The sequence below is a fragment of the Melanotaenia boesemani genome, chromosome 22, assembly GCF_017639745.1.
Source record: "Melanotaenia boesemani isolate fMelBoe1 chromosome 22, fMelBoe1.pri, whole genome shotgun sequence".
Taxonomy (NCBI): domain Eukaryota; kingdom Metazoa; phylum Chordata; class Actinopteri; order Atheriniformes; family Melanotaeniidae; genus Melanotaenia; species Melanotaenia boesemani.
The window spans coordinates 16,404,940-16,428,117 of NC_055703.1; the positions used below are offsets into that span (position 1 = coordinate 16,404,940).

Sequence of the window (23,178 nt, forward strand, 5' to 3'; positions counted from 1 at the left end):
GTATTTTCATAAAGAAAATATTGATGTTAATCAATTTACTAAGATACTCCACAAAAGTCTATTTAGCAGTGTTGTGCAATAACTCCTTTATTATGCAATCAGAAATAGCACGAAAACACAGTCAAATTTACATATTTCTATTTAAAATAAAGTACAATCTTATTAGGGAAAATTAAATAAAATTCAAGTTATTTGTGCATATTCTGTTAACAAAATCTCCACAGCTTATGTTTACTGCCACTTACTCGAATTACAGTCTTGTGTGTGCAGCCTGTGATAATGCATCACTTCTTTTAATTCCGTGGCTTGAGTTTAAAGTTGCTTGTATCATTCCAGGCGCTTAATATTTGCATGAACTTGCAGGTTTTCCTCCCACGTGTAGTAAAAACTGCTTTAATTACATTTGTCAGCTTGTTAGATCTAATTTCTCCAGCAGAGTGGTTGTGCTGTCAAGTCTTTACTTCATTTATTAAACGCTTCCTCTTTTCTCACCTCTATAAAAAAATAAAAATAAAAAAAAAATAACCCGTTTGCCCTCCATTGGCACCGTTTCTGATGCTGTACGTGCCGTGGTGCACCAGAGCCCCATAACCACTGGCGGGAGGTGCAGGAGGTGGGGGTGTTCTAAAAAGAGTTTGGTGGTCCTCACCCTTCATCACTCCAGATCCAGGCCACCCCGGGGCGGAGCTACACCTCAAAGCTTGCACTCCGGACTCTGAATACTCGCACATAGGCGCAATCTTTGGCGGGGCGGCTAGTTAAGACTGAACGTGATCAAAGGCAAAAAGAGTCCTCCTCTGTGATTGTTTGCCATGGGAGCGCAAGGCTCAGCGCAGCGGGACGGGAAGAGTCAGGAGGATGCGTCAGCGTCAGCTTCAGCCTCCGCCGGGAAGCTGAGTGCGGAGGTGAAGGTGCTCCAGGAGGGAGGCGGCGTCCTCGAAAGCAAGGTAGCTTGTTTATCACCTCCTGTCACCTAAGCTAAACCTCACACCCTGGGAGTCTCATTTTGCTTCTGGTATACCTTCTGTTGCTTATTGTGGCCCATTTCTATGTTTACCTTTGCAAATATACCTGTGCGACCCCCCCATCCTACCTCTCAAGTTAAAATCATGCATGTGAGTGCATCAGTGAAGTGCTGCAGCGCTCAGGCACCATATGCGCAGTTTTTGCTGAGTAATGGGTCGAGTTGTCTGCAGTCCCGCAGTAATCAAATGCCAGCAGCTCAGCCGGGTCCATATTTACAACTATATCCTAGACAGGCTGCAGGGGTCCAGAGAATTACTCTGCGACGTTCTGGATAAACAACAGCAGGTCTCTTTCTTTAGATAATTTAGGCAAAAAGCACAGCTTTGAAGAGACGGATTCATTCACAGGCTCATATGTGATCATTTATGATAGTGTTTTCTTCAGCACATAAATGGTTTTGTTTCTTTTGAATCAGAAAATAATAATTCTAGGATTTCTTGTTTTTGACCACATAAGCTTTTCTTGTCTTTTGGTCCAGATGTGACAAACAGAAAATACTGAAATCTAGGATCATTGGGTCTTATTCAACTCTGGGTTTTAAACAGGTTATATGTTTGTTACATCCACTGCAGACGTTGCAGCTAGAGGTCTGAACTCACATTTCTCACTTTCACCCATTAATTAATTCAGTTTCCAAATAAGATCACAATAGCCAAGCCAAGCCAGTTTTATTTATAAAAGCACTTTACGACAACAACCACTGAACAAAGTGCTGAACATGTTTAAATGTCTGTTAAAAGCAATAAGCTTTAGTTTCCAGTCAAGTGAGCAAATGATCACATTCGCCAGGCTGACTTCAGAGAACGTTTGGCATTTTTACTCGATTAGCATTCAAAGGGAAAAAATCAATTATGAAATAGTTGCTGACTAATGTTCTGCCTCTCAAGAAGGCTGCTGGAGCCAATTGTTTTAGCTCAACTTACAAATAAAATCAAGCATTTGGCCCTGGAGATTACCAGTTTACTCTGAGGAATGTAATGTCTCTAACCGCGCTGATGACACATTGAAACGCCTGGTACAATACTGTGGGATGCTGGCACAGATTTTGATCTTGATTAACTCTTCTTTTACATAATTACTTTAAAGTACACACAATTAGTCAAAATTCTGCTTGTTTTATTTAATCATGTCTGCAGCTCTTGTGGAACCGCTTCCAGCTTTGTGCACAATTCTGTGTATAAACATTTAGAAAACGCTCAGTAAAGTAAGTGCACATTTCACCACCTGCTATATTTTCATCTCATATAACCCTGTGGATTTATAGACTTTTTTTATGTGCGGAAGGTCAGTGGGTCACGTTTTGTTGCCTGTCCCTTCTGAAAGGCCACCAGAGAGGTCAAATAATGCTGAGGGAGACGTTAAGAGGAGGAGGAAGCACAAGGAGTACAAAGATGTAATCATAGCTACACCTGCTCTTATTTGTTCTATTCCCTGTTGTTTACTTATATTTTGACATGCAGGCATGTTTGAACAGATGTTTTCTCGTGAACTGACATCACCTGAGTGACAGCTGGATTGCTTTGTTAGACCTTGAGCTCTAATCACAAGCATCAGGGTTTTCACAGGAATTTTGGAAGTGGCACCGTGAGGTTTGATATGAAACATTTCAAAGATAGTAGTGGATTTCATCTTTTGAACCTTTATTCCAGTTGTGACTTGTTATATAGATTGTGTGTTCAGATCTACATGAAGCCTCAGTGTTTTCCCACGTCGTAGCTCGTTGATCACACTGACTGCATTGTTATGGTGTTTGTTTTGCATGAATAAAAACAGATGATTAGCAACCAAAGTGCAGGAATTTCAGGGAGATATTGGACAATGTCACCTTGTTTAAACACATTTACAGGACATATGTTCTTTCTTAAATTGAGTAAAAGTAATTATTTTAACCTGATCCAATTTTACAGTCACATAATAACTTAAAGGAAGATGCAAATTCAATCAGATGCAGTCAGTATCGCAATTTCTTGATCACAAAAATTTGGACCATTTGGGCCAATATATTCCATATACTGTTTTTAAGACATTTTTTCTCAGGCGATGACAGTAGCTGGTTTTCCATCGCCATTTAAAGACTCACTACAGAACTTTTCTAGTTTTCTTATCAGTGCTCCCCCTATCGATGGCTAATTTGGTTTCCATCTTGCATCCTACCTGTACTGTGAGCCCTTTTCCAGCCCATTGGCGGGGGGAACACAGGGGTCATGAGCCCCCCAAAATAAGCTTCTTTTTGTATTTTAATCAAGACGCCGATAAACTGGTCTTATACTACCAACACATTACGTAATGTACAGTACATCAGCGCAAAGCTGCACTTTTTAGTGTTCAGAATCCATTTGAATTATGTCAATAGCATAAACGGTCAAAGAGTTACAGTATTTTAAAGAACGTAACGTAACGTAACGTTGCTAGAGAGATATCCAGATTTTCAAATGTACCTAAGTATTTAATTTGGGTTTGATACCAGATTTTTTGTAGGCTAACAGTTATCACCATGACTTAGTCATGTCAAAGATTGTTTAGTTGTAATTGTTAAAAAAAAACCTTTGTTCTGCATCAAATAGTAAATAAATCTTGGACATTTATGCATATTAGCAATATTGTAATTTAATAGTGGGTGTGTGACGAAGTGGACGAAGACAAATATTCCTGTGCATCTATGAGTTTTATATATATATATATATATATTTATTTATGGTGGGATGTCCCATTAAAATGATAAAAAAAAAAATCTATAATTCCTTCCTTCCTTCTTTTTGTGTAAATGAATTCAATTTGCAAATCATTATTTTGCACATAAATTGCTATCTTAAATCTAATAAGTTACCAAAAATCTTTTAGAGAGTCTTTTTTCAAATTGTTTTAACTAACATTTTTTCCCTGCCTGGTCTGAGCATCCAGATTTATTTTTTAATGAAAAACATTGTTGGTAAAGGTAAACTGTGACCTTGACTGTGGCAACAAGCACTTAAATTTTTCTCCACCTCAGACAAGAGGGAGGGAGGAGGACAACTCCAGAATTCATGATTTATCTGTTTCATCTATGTTTCGCCTCTGTCTGAGAGGAAAACAGGGATTTCCTCTCAGGGAAAACAGGGAAACTTTAATGAGCTGAAAATAGATCCATAAAGATGACATGATTGTATGTTGTGTTTTGGGGCATGGAAGAGGGAAGAGTGTGCGTTTGGATGATGACAGTGTGTGCTTGGTTGAAGTGGTTGGACTCTTCTTGCTTGATACACAGTCGATAATTACGCTCCTCTCTCCACAGAGGAATTTTAGAAATGTCTGCCTTCCTCATACCTGTTGTCTCCTCAACCTCACAAGTGCTATATAAAAATAATCACATTAATCTTAGAAGATAAGGAGATATTCCCAACACGTTTTTCTCTCAGTTCTATATATTTGTCTTTTACCCACAACCGCTTTGTAGTTTGTGACACTTACGACAAATTCTAAATAAAACAGGTGAATTATGTAATAAGTTAAGTATATGTCCTGATCTGACATATTGTTTCAAGAATACATGTAATAAAAAATAGCCAAAAGACGACATATAAATGTTGAAACTAAGATTTTTTTTTTCGTAGGTATATATAAAAATATGAAGGACAAGTAAAAGATTGGAAACTGCTTAAATATCGCACAACCATTCAGGTTAATTGGCAAAAAGTTGGGGACATGTTTTGGTTTAAAAAGCATAGAATAACATCAGTAAACAGCTTAATTTAAGAATCATTCTCAGCATAAGATTTTTTTATTAATGTGTGAATTTAATTAAATACGCAGTGCACAATATTAAAATATTTAGAAAATCTGAAGAAGTCTCTGTACGAAGGGACCACTGATGAAAAACTAATATTAAATTGCTGTTATCTTGAGGCTCTCAGGTAGCACTCAGACTTTATTTTATTCATGGAAAACAGTGCTTGGGTTTGAAAACACTGCAAAAAACTACTGTCAGAGAACAGTTCATTACTGCATTACCACAGCTACGAACTCAGTCAAACACAAGACTCGTTTTCCACCGGGGAGCCCACAGGTAGATGCTGAGGTGTTAGAGAGTCAGAAAAACAATCAAAACAGCATATAGTGCAGGGCTACTCAGCAGGGATACATGGAAAACCTGTTGGATTGCGGGCCCTCGTAGGACCGAACTGAGTAGCGCTGATATGATATTTGAGCGGCAGCAATAACTGCATGAAAGGCAGGCAGCTCATTGTGTTGCGAGGCAGCAGGAACAGCGATAGCAAGTATGAGACAGAGAGAAAGACAGGAAGTGTGCTACTTAAACAGACCACCCAGAATGGATGGGTATGTTTGATATGTGGCGTGTAGAGTATGAGGCATATCAAGTGGGAAACAGCAGAACCACTTGAGTTGTCTGCCTCAACTAGCTCAAATGCAAAAGCATCCACAAAGCTGCCGCCTTCTGTTGGCTTAACTTTATTTAAGATGCTGAGGTGGAAAAGTGTGATGAATTAAAACCAGAAATCACTTAAATCATAACGCATGAACTTACTTTAAATTAAAAACAGGATATTCTGCTTAAATCTGTTTTTATTTTAATATTTTCTTAAACCCTTTCATTCTTACAAAAGCCAGCAGTTAGCACTGCAGTTTGGCAAATATACAGACTGATATAAGATCAAGACAGGAAAATGCATTGTGGGTAACATAGTTTGCAGATGAGAATGTGGTGCACAAGATAACTGAAATGAAACAGAAAATATTGTATGAATGTGAAAACCATGGCTTCTATGTGCTGCCTAGTAGGATCTGGTTCATTCTTAAGTACAGTCAGATTTATTTCTACTTTAACATTAAGCCCAAAGAGGTTAGATGTCATGGTTAAAGTGTGGGTCACAAATGAAAGTTGTACAAAGTCTAGAAAGGCTGATGTAAAATTAATTTCTCTATTTCCCCTAACAGTGCGACAGTGTTGACTGACCGTGAAACTACTGCACATTTAAAGCTGAGGAAGTGAACTCTGACCTTTGAGTGAACTGCAGATTAATAGAAAACATAAGCTTGAATTTGCCTTCAGCTGGGATGTGTCATTGGAGAGACATCTGAGATTAAATATATCATAAAAGGTAAAAGAAACCATTGGACACATTAGGAGTGTGTTGGATGGGCTTCTCCTAGTTGCAATCTATAGCTAGGTGGTAAATCTTAAGCAAACAGAGACCAGGTGATGCTTGACTTACTTGTGCAGAAACAGCACTATACACTGACTCTTGATAGAGAAACCCCATCTGTTTTCAGTACACTGGGTCTCCCTGCAGCATCATGAAAGAAACTGATTTACAGCTGTGTTGTCTCATCATTCAGCTCATTAAGGCAAGGCAAGGCAGTTTATTTGTATAGCACATTTCATGTACAGGACAATTCAAAGTGCTTTACATAAAACAAAGATATTACAGATATTTAGAATAGTAAAAGGCATCAACACATAATCAACACATAATCACAATAAAATAATAAATTACATTAAAATGATTAAAAGCAAGATAAGTTAAAAAAAAAAAAAAAGTTACCGTGCAGATTTCATGAATAGGCACATGAAAAAAGAAATGTTTTTAACCTGGATTTAAAAATGTCTACATTTGGGGAAAGTTTAATCTCCACTGGCAGTTTGTTCCATTTGTTTGCAGCATAACAGCTAAATGCTGCTTCTCCATGTTTAGTCTGGACTCTGGCCTGGACTAGTTGACCAGAGTCTTTGGACCTAAGAGCTCTGCTAGGTTTATATTCTCTGAACATATCACAGATGTATTCTGGGCCTAAACCATTCTGGGATTTGTAAACAAGCAGAAGGGTTTTAAAATCTATTCTGTGACTGACTGGAAGCCAGTGTAAAGATTTCAAAACTGGTGTGATGTGTTCAGATCTCTTAGTCCTGGTTAAAACTCTAGCAGCAGCGTTCTGGATGAGCTGCAGATGTTTAATGCTCTTTTTAGGAAGTCCTGTTAAAAGACTATTACAGTAATCCAGCCTACTGGAGATGAATGCATGGATGAGTTTCTCTTGGTCTTTCTGGGAAACTAAACTTTTAATTCTGTTGATGTTTCTGAGCTGGTAAAAAGCTGTCTTAGTGACAGCTTTGATGTGGCTGCTGAAAGTCAAATCTGAGTCTATCAACACTCCCAGGTTACGAACTTGGTTGGTGATTTTAAAAGCCCGAGTCTCCAGGTGTTTGCCAATGCTGACCCTCTTCTCTTTGCTACCAAACAGAATAATCTCAGTTTTGTCTTCATTTAATTGTAGAAAATTCTCCCTCATCCAGGTGTTTATTTGCTCCAGACACTGACACATTAAGTCTATTGGACTGCAGTCATCTGGTGACAGAGACACATAAAGTTGTGTATCATCTGCATAACTTTGATAATTAATGCTATAGTTCTGTAATATTTGACCCAAAGGGAGCATATACAAGTTGAACAGAAGAGGTCCAAGGACTGACCCATGGGGGACTCCACAAGTCATGGCCACTCGCTCGGATTCATAGCTGCCGATCGTAACAAAATAACTCCGGCCTTCTAAATAGGACCTGAACCAGTTAAGTTATTAAGTTATTAATAGAAAGCCTCACCTCTCATTCTTTTAGCTCCATGACTTTAGGAGAATGGAGAGGATTTATAGTAATTATTCCAGTTATAGTAGGCAAACAGCTCCCTCCATGTGACTTGATTAAATGCTGAATGAGCAAAACACAAATATATTTGTCCTGAGAAAGTGCTGAGAAGTTTAAAGAGAACGAGGATATGTGTGGGAATACCAGAAGCAATATTTTCAGTTTCAGTTTCAACTATTCAAATTAGATTAAATTTATTTCTTTTGTAATCCAGCAAATGATTTTGTTACCATGTAATTGTCATTCAATAACTTAAATTTTAAAGTAATCTAAGCCAACCCTGGACCTGAATCACATGTCAGGTTCTCCGCCCATCCCAACTGCAGTGGCAGGTGACTCCAATGATCCAGCACTGTGTTATGTAATGTAATGTGCACTGATTGAGGCTCATACGTTCCTGTATAATGAACCTTGGCTGGTCAGATGCTGCTCCAGCTTTGATTATCATGTTTAGTAGAGAGAGAGAAAAGAAGAGGAGGGGAAGACAGAAGGCGTGGGACAGAAGATCCATTGAGGATGTACAGGGGTGGGAGCAGCATTTTGGGTGGGCGAGGAAAGAGGGGGTGGCAGTACAGAAAGACAGAGAGAGAGAAAGAGAGTTATAGAAGGGCCTGCCAGCGTGACACAAAGGCAGATGAATCAGCCGATTGTTCCTCCAGACCTTTCTCCTGGCTGATTTTAAAAGGACACTGATGACAGAGGATGAGTTTAAATGGGCTCAGACGAGGAGTAAAGTGTAAACTCTGTGCTGTAGAAAGTGTGGGAGTTGGAAGTGAAGGTATGGGACCTTCTGAATCATATCAATCACATTTCTGCAAGCTGTGCTGTGACAGCACCCTTAACCAAAACGTGTTTAAGTGGATTTCCAGTGTTTCTACCTCAAGAATTGGACAAATTGAATTAGTTGTGTTAGAGCAAAAAGTCAGATGACGAAAGTTCTCTATCAGTGACGTGGAATTTATAGACGAGTACAAATTCCAGTCCACCTAGAAAAACAACTTTACTCTGTTTTCTACACTCACAATAAAAACACTAAATGAAATTCAAGCATAACAGAAGCAAATACAGTAGCATTAAATGTCAAGAAATTTGTATTTGGTTGATTATTTCTTTGTTTTGACAACATTTTTTGGCATAGACGTTTGTCATGGGCACAACCTACATATTCAACTCTGCTGCTCATCCTACAAATGGAGTTTCTTTACATATGTGCCACCATTTATAAGGGTTTAGGGTGCTGGATGATAGGGTAGTGATTTCATGTATCCAAAAAAGCTTCACAAAATTTCAGTCAAGTGTATTTCTGCTGTAATTGAGGATAAAACAGGAAGTGGCTCTTTGCTAATCAGTGTGTCCTTCAGCCAGTTTCCTGCCCTCAATCTCTCAGATTCACTGCCAGCTCCATTACTGTAAAAACAGACATTTCTCTCTGAGGTTGTGAAAAAAACACAACTCTTTTATTCCGCTCTGGCTCTCAGAAGCAGCAGAACAATATCAAATACTAAAATGGCAACAATATATTACATAACTATGCTTCTTCTGTGTATCCTGCTTGTTTTTACCTAGAGTGAACTGCTGTTCCCAGCTCATTAGTCCAGCATAATTATCCATTAAATTGTTTACAGTGCAACACAGCTGTTTCAGGGCTGTTCAAAGAACTTTGCACATGCACTGTAAAAGATTGGGTTTAAATTCTGCTAGTTTCATCTTTTAAAATATGAAAGTTGTGTGTTTTTTTCCACAACACAATGTAAACATTTCTGCATGTGTGTTGTAGCTTAACGAACAAGACAGGGAGCTGAAAAATACAAAAAAAAAAAAAAAACTTTTTCTGCTTGTCTTTAGAATGTTTGTTGGCAAAACACTTGATAATTTCACATCCTTTTAAATATTGGTTTATCTGACTATGAACAAAACATCCTCAAATAGTAACAGAAGTGTGGAAGGAGATATGTTCCTTTGATGGATCAGAGTTTGTGCAAAGAGCTGTTTAAGACTCAAGTAGTGAACAAAGTCTGAACTGGGACTGGCAGATGAACAAGACACAAGTACACGGACAGAATAATGATTACTTTGTCAGCATTATGAGCCTTCCTCATGCAATTACAGTCTATTATGCAACTTATGGGGGTCTTTGGGGACCCCAGGTTGGGAACCACTGTTCTAAATGTCACTCAAAAAGATGTTGAAATGAAAAGAGTTGGACTCATATTAGGCGCTGACATGTTTTGCTGATGCTTAATTTGGAAATGCATGACCACAAATTGGAAAATTTGTATTGAATTTAGAAGTTGAAACCTTTTTCTGTTCACTTTTTCCTTCAACAACCACACATAACTAAACACCTAACAGCATGTCCCTATGAAATTGTAAGGGGGTTTCCTCTGCAGAAAACAGTAATTTGTCTTGATAATATTGAATATCCTCACTCTGTCCGACTAATCTTGTTCAAGATTTCAGAGGAGCTGTGAGAGCTTGTCTGCAACAATCAGTCATTAAGATGAGTTAACTTCTCCTCATTAGAGCTCTTCTTTTGTGCAGTCTTTTACAATTGCATGGCAAAAAAAAAGACTGGAAATTCCTTACTCTAGAATGGTTGACAAGGAAAGGGTTACTTCTACATAACAGCTATTTGAATGAAGGTGTCATGATCTGTGTTTTTGGTTTAGTTTTACTTTCCTGTGAGTTCACTCTCTTGTCTGGTTTCTGTAAACCCTTGTGTTTTGTATTCTCTTCTGCTTCCTGTTCATTAGTACAGTTGTTTGATTTGCTCATTCATTAGTCCTTCAGTGTATTTAAGCCCATTGGTTTCAGTTCCTGCTTGCCAGTTAATTGTAGTCTTCATGTCATGTTACTGTTACAGTTTTATCTGTGTTGGGCTTCAGTTCATGTAAATAAAACCTAAATTCCTACAAGTTCTGCCTTCTGCCTTGTCAGCCTGCATCTGGGTCTTCTCACAAACTCTGCACCCTGACAGAAAGAGGATATTTGACCATGTATTATTGGATTGTGATAAAGCCTGTAATCTAAAAAAAGAATAATGTTAATTTCCTATAGTAAATGCTTTGAATAGATTAGATGCAGGACAGTCCTATGCAACCCTGGCATTGTACATGAAATGGGATTGTTGGATAATTTGGCTTTTGAGTCATCTGTCTAAGCTCCATGACTTATCATAGGTCTTATTTTCAAGAACACTTGACCTTTTTTCTGGAAAAAGCCTTTGTCAATTAAAAAGCTTAATCCAGAACTGTGAGAGGTCTGAAGGAAAATCTTTATTCAAACTGTTGCCTTCCTTTCTATTGCTCTTTTTACTCATTAATTTTTCATCAGCTTTGGTCCTGATGCGGCATTGACTGCTCCACATGGGCAGCACAGTGTGTGTGACGGTATGATGTGTGTGCGTGATTTCACTGAAGGTGTGTCTGTAGCTGTGGTGGGTTTTGAGAGCATTTGAAGGACAAATTATGACTCACTGCTTCAGTGCAGCTTCTATTTTGGTTGGACTCATATGGAAGACTGCTGCTACACTAACCTAGACAACTGAAGCATCTTTATAGTACTAACACAGCTCAGGAAAAACGTAATTCCACACTGGACTACCTCAAGAAGCAGTTAAAAGGTAGTGCTCAAAATCAGCCAGATTACAAATAATTAAAAACGTGAGATGTCTGAACAAAGCTCAAAAGGCACATCATACAAGAATCTTTTACTGGAAAGAAAGAACAAAACTCCTCCAGACAATTTCAGAAAAAATCCTAAGTAGCTGTAAAAACGTGATAAAAGGGGTGTTGCTAAGAACTGACCATGTGGGGATGCTCATATTTATTTATTTAGTTGTTATTTAAGACAGTATTAGAGAGGAAAAACACAACAAAAACATTATATTGTCTACTTTATTAAAGAAAGACCATCAGAAAGGTGACTGCTTAGATTTAATTAAAAAACGATAGCAATTGTATTTTTAAACTCTTTTAAACCTCAATGTTCCCCAATTGAGGGACTTTGGGAACAGATGGCCAAACTGAGTCCTCAACTTTAACAGTCTGTACTAAAACTCCTCTAATTTTGTTCTATTTCAATTCAGGAGACAGATCTGGCATGCTAGTTATTAATAATACTCCAATCATGCATTATATTTTGAAGCACATAACTACAGTTAACAGCTGTTATTATAAAAATCCTGGCTTGGGAAGGGGCTTTCATCGTGTCTGTACACGCTGCTGGATTTGGACTCTAAGTGGTGTCTTATGACGTCCAACACTGTATCAGGATAATTAGAAAGATACAGCTGAGTGAATCAGATAGTCACTGCTTACTCATTTGAGGCAAATAGACGTGTATTTTCTTTCCTTTTTTTCCAAAGAGAAAACAACTGCTGCTCACTGCTTTCTTGTCATGAGAAGTGAGATTGACGAATCAAAGTAATGAGATGAGAACGGTACTGAGGAGTTGGTTGTATTCTGGCAAGAAAACTAGATGCTTCTCAAGGTTGATCTCATTCACATGTCTCTTAACTGTGTTAAAATTAAATGGCACCCAGCAATAGTGGAAAAAGTCATGACTAAGGTCAGTTAAACTAAGGATATTCCTTTGTCCAATTTATGGGTAAATATCTACTCTAAACTGCACTAACAAATATTTTTTTAATACGGATCAAATGACTGCCTGGAGTCTCGTGATCACTTGAATTCAGCTGCCTTATAGTGTATGTTTTTTATTGTGTTTTGGTTTTCTTCTCTGGCCCTTAAACTTATAGTTTTTAGTATGTGGCTTTGATCCTAATCTGCAGATTTGTGTTCTCCCCTGTGTAAGCAAAGATGGTTGCACAGTGATTAGATGTTTATTACTTAGTGGTTTGCACCAAGCAATGAAAATTATTCAAGCAAAACTGGGGACTTTGTGTTCAAACTGTGCAGCAATAGCCACGAAGGTAATGGAAATGGATCATTCATTCACTCTTAAAAGGTCAAATGAAAGAAAAATGATCTTATGTCTCCAAATTCCATTGGGTGAAGTCAAGACATTTCCTAAAAGTTTATACAGAGAGCCAATTTAAAAAAGCTGGTTGCTAATTTATTAACAAATATGATGTAGTATTCTGTATGTGATTGACAAATAGTCCCATGGCATGCACAAAGGAAAGAGTTGCTGAAGTTAATTAACCTGGTAAATTGTGCATCCCGTGTATAAAAGCCGAGTCATTGCTGCAACAGACCACGAGTCCATTATAGACCCAGGACATTATAGGAAATGATTAAACCATTGATGTTCAAATGTCATGTTGTAGTATTTTGGTATTTTTGTGTCATTTGGTTTTATTTTTCTACTTTTAGAGAATTGAGAGTTCACAAAGAGTTCACAAACTCTCAAATACCACTGCACCTTACTGCTCTAGACAGGTGCAGCCTTTCAATGATACTCAAAACTAAAACTATGTCACTGGAAACCCTTCCTGCTCAGGTTTAGTTAAATATCATGTGATGCTAAAGTTACATATTTGACCCTGAATGTTGTTTTTATTCTAAAACTTGGACCAAACATAGAGACTTTAATAGGGAAATAATTTAAGAGTAATTTGAGGCCCAGAGCCATAAAATAATAGCGTCTGGTTTAAGTATCTTGTTAATTAAAACCATGTTTCTGGTGTATATGTGGATTCCAGACACACACTCCCTAATCATCTTCTTCTCTCACATATGACTCTGGAGCTTAGATGCTTATCAGAGATATTTAGAGATTCATGACATGAGGGTCAGCAAAGAGACTGGATTTGTTATTTCAACCCAGTTAGAAAGGCAGGCCCCTGGGGTCAGTGGTTGGCCAGTGTGGCCTGATTATGATCATGTCCTGGGGGGTCTTTACTGCGCCCAGGCTGTTGTTGTTTGGCTCAGTTTGCTGTTTAAGTGTAGCAGCCGCACAGATGAAGGGGTGGGGGTGATGAAAAACAGACAAATTGTGGGAGGTATGGAGACTTGGGGTTAAAGGGTTAGTGACGCACTGATGTAGGTAAAAGAAGACAACAGGCTTTCATCTGTTGTCCTAAAACTTCTGTAGGTCTTTGTATTTGCAACTCAGTAGTTTGGTATGTATTCATTTATTTATTTTTTTCCTAATATGTCTCAGTCCCTCTTACAAACAAACATGCCCAGTGTAACAACGAGCGGACTGCTGTGGCTTATTTTTATCCCTCTCTTGTTTAATTTATCTAATTCAATGTCCCTCAGGTTATCTCCTCACGTCATGTATGTGTACCGGAAATTAAAAACAGCTGACAGTCACACAGAGGGACTAATGTGGTTTTAAGGGCTGAAATATGGTAGATTGCATATGCATCATAAAATTCTCATTACATTATTAATTTTTAGCTTTTAGCTTTTAAATTAAATAAAACTATAGGGTGTGTCAGTCTTATTCAGGTTTTTTTCAGTGCATTTATTCAAATAATTGTTACTGACCGTTGACAATTTGCTCTGAGCAGTGCATTACATGAAACTGAGACCTTTCAATGCAGATATTGGCCTAATAATAATAATAATAATAATAATAATAATAATAATAATAATAATAATAATAATAATAATAATACTACGATGTTCAGATTTGCTGGTTCATGCAAAAAACATTTATATTTACTAGGAAAATATTACATGAGAGGAACTGAGTTTTCCTCCCACATCACAATGAAAAGTGTTTTCCAACAATAACCACATGGATTTCCCTCCTGTGTTGTTTAGACCCTCGTGCTCAGAGCACAGTTAGCTTGAGATAAAAATTACTGCTCACAGTAAATAAACAAAAACAAAATAAAACTTAAAAGCATAGAGCAAAACTGAAAACTATTATAAATAAAGCTCAGCATATCCAGGGTATCTTACTATTACATGTCTTAATAACCTTCACATTGAAGCTCTCACTGAACAGTACAAGTGTAACTGCATTTTATTTAATGAATGTGCTGCAGGTGCATTGTTGAAGGCATAAAGAAGCTTTTTGTTCTTATATTTTCAGAGGCACAGCGAGCGTTTTAAACTTCTACTTACGCCAAATAAATAATCAGAAAAGTTGTGTTTTTTGTTTAATTATTTTTTAAGAGAACTGATTGTTAGGAGACAAAGCTGTCCTGTGTGTTTATTTCTTATCTTAAACCAAAGCTGCTTCCGAGAAAGTTAGGTTCCCAGCTCAAGATGCAATCGTGATACACCCGCCCACACCAAATTAATCAGCTTTGTGACAAGGTGAACCTGAAGTTGTCTCTCTGAGACACTGATCCTGTATCTTAGCACAGGCTCCAGATATTCAGGTACAGGAACAATAGCAACACTGTAAAAAAATTGTGATTTCTATTCAGCTTCCAGGCAGCTTAGAAAACGTGAAATTAAAAGACATCGTACTGTTGAGAATGCATAATTCCATCTTAGTAACAGAACCTTGTTGAACTTAACTTTGGCCAGTCGTCAGACTGAATGTGACCTTGATCCATCAGAGATAAGATAGAAGAAGAGCTGGCAGCCACACCTTTTGACATAAAACACACAAGCATTCCCACAAACAGGCAGTGGGTGAGTTTTTCCAAATAGCTTGTCCCTGCATATTTGCCAGTTAGGAGCTTGGAGACAGATTTATGGTCATGGATGCCTTCCTGCCTGAAAGCCACCATAAATAAAATGAAAGTGGCAAACCTGCTCTGAATATAGAGCAGAAGTGGATGAGACAACTGCAATGAAAGAGCCAAGAAAAGAGAAGGCTTTCCATATTGTTGTAAATCTCTAATATTTGGATGTAATGCACCTAAATGAATGACATAAGATATAGAAGTGTAGGATTTCAGTGCTTCTTTAGTTCCCCTTTAAAACTCCAAGCCCTGCACAGAGACAAACCTATTTGCACAAAACAGTGTGCTCACACACACACACACACACACACTCAGGTACTCTCAGGTAGAGCACCTGAGCAGAGTTAATGGATTGTGGAAACAGTGACAGTGTTCTTTGAGGGTCTTGTCAGGCTTTGATCTTTGGTATGTACTGAATGTTGGGGTCAGCGATAATAGATGGGGGGCTCACAGGGGTAAGGAGACATGAAGGGTAGGTCAGTAGGATATAATGGTAGATATATATGTATAATTTCTATCTATCTATCTATCTATCTATCTATCTATCTATCTATCTATCTATCTATATAGATATATACATATATATATATATATATATATATATGTATATATATATACAAATCATGCAAATAAAGGGATCTTTAGTATGGGGAGATAGGGATAATTTTGCCATTAGAGCTTCTAATTCAAAAATAATGCCCACAATCACTGGCTAAAAAAAAGAAGGACAATGGCTTGGTGGAGGTCTGTGTTCTCTGACTGCTTCTAGTTACACATATTTTTTCCATTATTTCCATTATAATGAGTCCTTGTCTAGTGAATAAAAAACAGAAAAAAGGCCTTTCATTGTTTTTCAGGTTGTTTTGTCAAACTAAAACATTTTGCATTTGTGACTGAACTGCTGGGCTTCACAATGCTTCTTGCAGCTTATTTTAACATTAGGTCAGGTGATGGCGATAAAAAATTAATTGGATTATTTTTAGACCTGATGGTGACATCAGTGCTCCTGTAATAAAAAATCTGTGGTTCATTCAGGTTTTTAGCACAATTCATCTTCCTTTAATAAAAGTCCTGTATGGGTTTATTCATTATCACAAATCATTTAAATGTTTTCTCAGAAGCAGAAAGTTTAAGAAATAAACTCTAAGAATAGCTCACTAAAATGCAGCATAACACATCCTTTTATTACATTCACCTCCTGTTGCTGCTCCCCTCCTCTGTCCTTATCTCCCCTCTATCAATTTTCTCAGACACCTCCTCCAACGGTGTCTTCCTCCTTTCTGCCTACTCTTTGACTCTATCCACACTTCAGAGGTCAGAGGTCGAGAGGTTAACTATCACAAAAATTACAACCCCACTGAAAGACTTTAAGCTTGTTATATCCTGCGTCGAATTTACTTGAATGTGCACATGTTCATCTGAGAATGACTCTAATGTGACAGCGAGTGTTACCGAGCTACAAGGCAATCATTCTCAAAGACAGCTGAAGAACGTGATATTTTTCCATGGCTAAAATGGTTCTCCTTCTTTGCATTTTCAGCAGCACCAATATACGTTGATGATAAAATGACAACATCTGCCAGATTAAGTAAATGTGCACGTTGTTTCAGCTACGTAATGATTGACATTTATTGCAGGTTTTGTGGTTAGATAATAAATATTATCAATCTGTATCTATCAATATGTATTGACTTGGTTCTATTAAGATTTACAAATGTGTCCTATTCCACTATCAAACCAATGTCTTCAAAAACTACAACCTTCTAACCAGATGTGATAAAAACTTAATGCATAAATTGTCTCAGAGCTACTGAATAACAGGTGAAACTACCTTATTTAACCAAAAGGCTCCTGTTGTTTGCAGTCTGTTTTGTTTTATTTAAGTGGCCCAGATTTGAATAAAACTAACCAAACTTTGTTTGCATGCTGCATTTAGCTGTTTGACTGCTCTTAAAACAAATATCTGGGTGTAAGAGGTAGCTTGCCAGCTGTGTCACCTTCTTCTTTTCCATTAAGTGGCTTCTCCTTTGCTCTGTGTTTGGTTTGAAGGATATAAATCTCCTCCACTGGCCTTTGTGGAATGATTTAAAAACAGCAGGTTGTCTGTCTCCTGCAGCAAAGCAAAGTGGAAGTAACTGAAAGAGGCAGATAAGGGAAAATAATGAAAGATAAATTTGGTTAAACGTGAGAGCAGAGTGTGAGGTTAAGGTGATAGAAGAGCTCTGAAGACAGCAAAGAAGACGAGATCCTTTCTCTGGTGCCAATTCTTAAATTGTTCTGGAACATGAGATAAGTATGATTTAAACTTTATTTGAAGCCTTTTGTTCACAAAAACAAGGCACCCATTTTATGTTCCTTTAATAATGATAACACACAAGAGACACAGTTGGTCTTCCCTATATATCACCTAATAAATCAAAAAAAGTCTAAATGCACTCGGTACCATCCAAGAGACTTGGAAAGAAAGAGCAAAGACCAGAAGCCAGTGTGCACAGTCATATATAAGATCCTTATAAATCTGGAGTGTTTAATATTAGACTGCCGTGTCAACGGACACCTCATGAATGCATCAGAGATGCAACAGGCTTTTAAAAACGTCTATGTTTGATGTTCTGGGAATGAAAAGGAGTTGTCCATACAGCTCAAACTAATAGTGCACTTTGATTTTACAGATTGAATATTACAAAGTGGAGCATTTAAAAATAAGTCTGTAAGATGGCTCAGTATCTAAAGGAAGTGCATGCCGACATAATGGCGGACAGAGCTGAGTGCCTAATAAATGTGCAAACACTTAAGGTAAAGAGACTTCAGAGAGGAGGCTTTTTGTGTATTAGGCTTCTTGTGATGAATGAAGATGAGACCAGAAAATTCACAAAGAACTGAAAAAGGCTACAAAAGGCAGAGGTTATGCTACTTTATGTTGAAGTAGTAAGCACACAATAATGTGCTACACATCTGCAAGAATACTGTAAGTAAATATGATGTATATCTCTTTTAGATAAAATTTTATGTTTCTAATTTCTAAAAGAATGAAAACTAAAAAAAAACAAATTAAATTGTAAATTTCACAACAATAACTTCCAGTGCCCAATTACAGGAGATAGATTCACTAGGTTTCTTGTATCTACTGTTACAATATGTAAAAATCTGCTTTTTGTCATTTTTACACGGAAATTTAGGGGATTTCAGACTTTTAACACCATAACACATCTGTCTGTTCCCAACATAGGCAACAGAAGCAGTTAAAACTGTTCATGGGCAGAAGCAGAAATGTTTTCCAGCAAGCTAAATTAAATCTGATCACATTACACAGACAACCAGACAGAAGAAAACAATCTGTTTTGTCCATGCTGTTGTTTTCTCAAGCAGATTTTTTGTTATGTGACCATTTTCTTTCTAGACTTTTTGTAGGAGGAAGTCTGTGTTTAGGTTTTTGTGGCAGACCATGCTGACCAGACAGACATAAAAAAAATGCACAACTGGCAGTGAAACTTTGACTTTTTCAGTCTGGGAGGAATTCAGAGTTGCCCCGGCGTCACAGCACCTATCAGTTTTAAGGCCTGTTCAATTGTAGTTTGCTGCAATGAGAAATAGAGTGAAATTCTAATAATACCAGGGCAGCTTTCACTTTAAATGTGTATTGAAAAAGATATAGTTTACCTGTTTTTTTTTAAAAACCTAATCACTTGCTGTTGCAAACATATGTTACCTTAAAGAGATTTTTGAATGTCATGTAAGCTTCAGAAATCAGTAACTTTCCATGATATGTCCTGTTATTTAAATGTTGCATATATTTATGTATTTTCTTAATGATGTATTCTGTCTGCAGTTGAGCCCTAACTAACATCTGCACACTTTTTAAAGGATATTATTAAGTCTTCTGTGAACAGCAGCCCAACATTTCCAAATTTATGCAAGTGTGGGTGGACATGCAAAGATTTCCAACCAACACACAGAGCACCAATATTGGCTTAAATTCTTCAGATTACATTTAATGCCAGCTGTTTTAAAATGATAATTTTCCAAAATGCCAGCAATAGTATTGTCATGGTAAGGGTATAAAATGTGGTTTTAACTAAAAAGTTATGCTTGTGTATGGTTACAGTTAAGCAATAGCATGAAAATATAAAGGCTGCAGTCGACCAAAAGCCACAGACTGATTGTGGATTTGTGACAGTAGTAACAGTGTAATACCTCCTGCAAATGAATGTGGTTCGTAAAGATATTTGGTTGACAATCCAAAGCTGTTGGTGTCAATCTAAGGGACAGAGATGAAGATTTGGGGGCGTCAGGTGTTAGTAAGAGCATGGAATTTTCGGGAGGGTAAAAAGGAATGCTGGGAATGTGAGTCATGGGTAGGAAGAGGAGGGTGGGATCGTTGCAGGTCTGGAGGTCAGCTGATGGCTGACACATCTAATCTGATCAGAGGTCCTTGTGGCTTCCTAAATTTCTTCTCTTTGTCCGACAGCTTGCAGCTTGCATGTTGTGTCGTTGATGAAGTGGACCACACAGTTCCAATGACCATTGTGCAAGCTGTGAACTCATAGCAGCAGGGTTGGGATGCTTTTACACAAGTATTAAGTTCCTTGGTGGATCAAACCTTTTAGCAACAACGACAGAGTGGCACCATGAGCACTTAAGGAACCGCATTGTTCATGACCTCACAATAAGGTTTTCCATTTCTTTATTAAAGGTTGCTGGGTGTGGACATCTGGCTGGAACAGAAATTAAATGCATAGACTGATTGCATCTACAGCCAATAGCAGGCCCTTGAAATAAAGGTAGATTGGCAACTCAGAAGCCAATACAAATCCAATATATTGTCCATCCAACAACTGAGTTTATTGGTGTGAAATGTGGCTGCATAATGGGTGGGGTGCAGTATTGAAAGGGTGCAGGAGCATATTGGAGATTAATCTTTTGTGCAGCTAGATCCTGCATTCATCAGATGTCATAGAAAGAAGATTTATTTTAAATTAATATCTCAGTGTTTTAGATATTAAAAATAATTAGAGAAATCATAAGCTGTCATCTGCATAATAAGCTTTTCCAGACATTTTTAAACATCCATTTAGATTAAACCATTCACTGTTAAAGAAAGAGGGAAGCTTAGAGATAATGAACTTTACCAAATCAATGTTTGACAATTTGATCTAAAGTTACCCCAATCTGCTTTTAAATTCATTAGGTTCTTCCTTTGTCCATGCTCTAATTTTCCACTAAATTTCATGAAATTCATCTCAGTATTTTTTGCCTCATCTTACCAACAGATGGGCAATGAGCAACAATTGCATACGTTCACATCAGCTCTGGTCTTTATTAATGAAATCAAATAAGAATTTATTTGATCATACTTCAACTTTCAGCATTTATTTATTTGTTTTTTTTTTATTTTATCTCAGTCTGTCTTTATGTCCTTGTCTTCATCAGAATTTCTTACTCAGAAAGCAGAACACTGTGTTGGCACTGCATTTGATGATTGATCCCCTCTTTTAATCAGCTTCAATTGTTCTTTTTGCCATCTTTTATATCACCTCTCTCTATATAAAAGATTAGGGTGTCATTTTTCTAAACTGTCCTGAGCTGCTGGGAATGGAGCCTAACTTGTCCATTAGTTATATTAGCACCTCAGTGTGGAGGCTCAGGTTCCTTCTCTCATGGCTGGGACAAACAAAGGCTCAGGCCTGCTTGCTATTGTTCTGCTGTCAGTCTGAACTGGTCTGTGCCAGAAACAGCCTGTCAGGTTTCAGGATCCTCTGATAAAAGGTGCCATGTTCCAGGCTGTGTGTTGTTTACTTGTTAACACACTTTTCTACACCATAAAATGAGTGTATAATTGTGATTTTCATGCGCAGTTCAGTCATCTCTTCTTTTTGACTTACACTTTTAAATTGTTCCTGCTTGCTGGTGATTTAAGTTCTGGCACTTACCTTGCATTTGGCACTGAACATTACCCACAGATGTGAAAATAATAAGCTTTGAGATGCTCTTTAAAAGATAGTTTTACAACTTAATCATCTGTTTCTGCCTCTTGCAGTTTTTCCTTTAAACTGAGCTAAGCTAACGCTAACCATTGTGCTTAATAAACAGGAGTGATGCCAGTGTTTTCAGCTGTCATCAAGTCAGGGAAAAATACATTACTGTGCCTCTGCCCTTTGCTTAATATGCAGATTTATTTGTGAAAAAAAATAAAATCTCAACTCACTGTGCATTCTTTCTGTCTGTTTCATAGCCTTTGGAGAAAAATGGACAAATCTCCAGCTTGGCCAGCCTGAATGGACACTCAGATGACAACACGCTGGCAGAAGGTTTGTGAATTTGAGTGTCTGTCTTGGCATGTTGTTTATTTACTGTGTTTGACTGTGGTAGCCGTTTCTGTGGTTAGTGTGGTGAGAAGTGACAGTGTTTGTGTGTGTTTGTTTCTGGGATTTTAGACTTTATCTTAAGCAGCAGCAGAAGGGTAGCTTGTTTGTGTGGGGTCAGCTTTCAGTTTGTGGGATAAATCCTTCCCTGCAGATGTCTTGCTGGCTCTGCATGATCCAGTATTGATCCTAAACTAATCTTTTGTCAACTTTTGGGGAGCACATGGGCTTTAAACAATGGAGCCACACACAGACTCACATATCTCCACGTATCAACATACCTTTTTATACCTTTTCCCATCATTTTCTTTTCTTTTCTGCAAATGTTAAGTAACATAAAAAACATCCCTTTTGTAATTTTCTGCAAGGTTGCAGTGTTCCAGGTTTTAAAAAGATGCAAGGCGATTTTAGGACTGGTTCAACCTTTAAGCAGCTCTAAAAATATTTTTTTTTATTTAATATAAGCATAAGAACATGCAACATGTGTCTTTAAATGATAACAGGCAAATATTACAGTAGTAGTGATACAGCATTTCTCACAGTATTTTTGTCTTTTGTCCTTTATAATGGATTAGTAAAAATGTTCCTAAAATGTGAAATACATAAAGAAGAATTAATAAATTAATTTATAAACACACAAGAGGGTTTCCAGAAGAATTAATAAATTAATAAAATCTTAAAATTGGTTTCTACTTAAAGTCACTAAATTGCTTGGTCCATTTCCTGCAGCACGTCTGTCTTCAAAGCTCCTTGTGTTTATTTTCTTTTCCGTTTCTGTCATGTTTCCCTCAGACTGGGAGGGCTGCAGGGGTGTGTCCGCCCTACCTAAATATTTAGCAGGCCTTGACCTGGGCCCCGCACAAAGCAACCTGTGCACTTCATAATATGTTATGGCCCAGGGGAAGTAGTAACCCTACACCACTTAAAACACAGAGATATGTCACATACCACTCTGTCAAAAAACCTATTTAATAAGCTATTTAATGAAGCGATTCAGTCTGTTCATAGAGTAACCCAATACCCTCTTAGAGCAGAGATGGAGTGAGTGAGTTGGATAATAAGTGGAGAAAATTGTAATTGTTGAAATAGCTGCTTCTCTAGTGTTGTATCGCAAGTTCACCAATAATGCGGAAAGTTACAAAACACACAAGAGGGGGTTTGCTGATTTCATGAATGCTTCATTTGAGGCATTTATTCATGTTCAAGTGAAACCTTATTTCTAAAAAGTTGCATTGAAACTTAAACAAAATAGATAGCAATTATTTGGAAATCAGTGAGCACTATATGTACAAAAAGACAAAAAGATGTTCCTCAGGAAATATCCCACAACAAACCAGATTTATTGGGAACAGGACGGTAATACGTTCAAATTTAAACAGAGCATCCATGAGAGGCTTTCAGAAGAAAAGATGAGGAGCTCACTCTGTGAGAGTCTGAGGTAAAGAGCTCAACAGTTTATGAATAATTTATCAACATAATATGGCGATGATTATAAAACAAAACTCAATAACAAAACAAATACTGAATAGCTGTAATCT

At 37.5% G+C, this 23,178-nt stretch overlaps 1 protein-coding gene across 2 annotated transcripts in view; it reads left to right on the forward strand.

Moving 5' to 3' along the window:
- The first annotated feature begins 628 nt into the window (after window positions 1-628).
- akap12b (A kinase (PRKA) anchor protein 12b) overlaps window positions 629-23,178 on the forward strand; it is a 40,094-nt gene continuing 17,544 nt past the window's right edge. For both annotated transcript variants that reach the window (XM_041975725.1, XM_041975726.1), the window contains exons 1-2: window positions 629-947; window positions 21,511-21,586. In XM_041975725.1, the coding sequence (XP_041831659.1) occupies window positions 813-947; window positions 21,511-21,586 (211 nt within the window). In that variant the 5' untranslated portion in view covers window positions 629-812. The remainder of the gene's footprint in view (window positions 948-21,510; window positions 21,587-23,178) is intronic.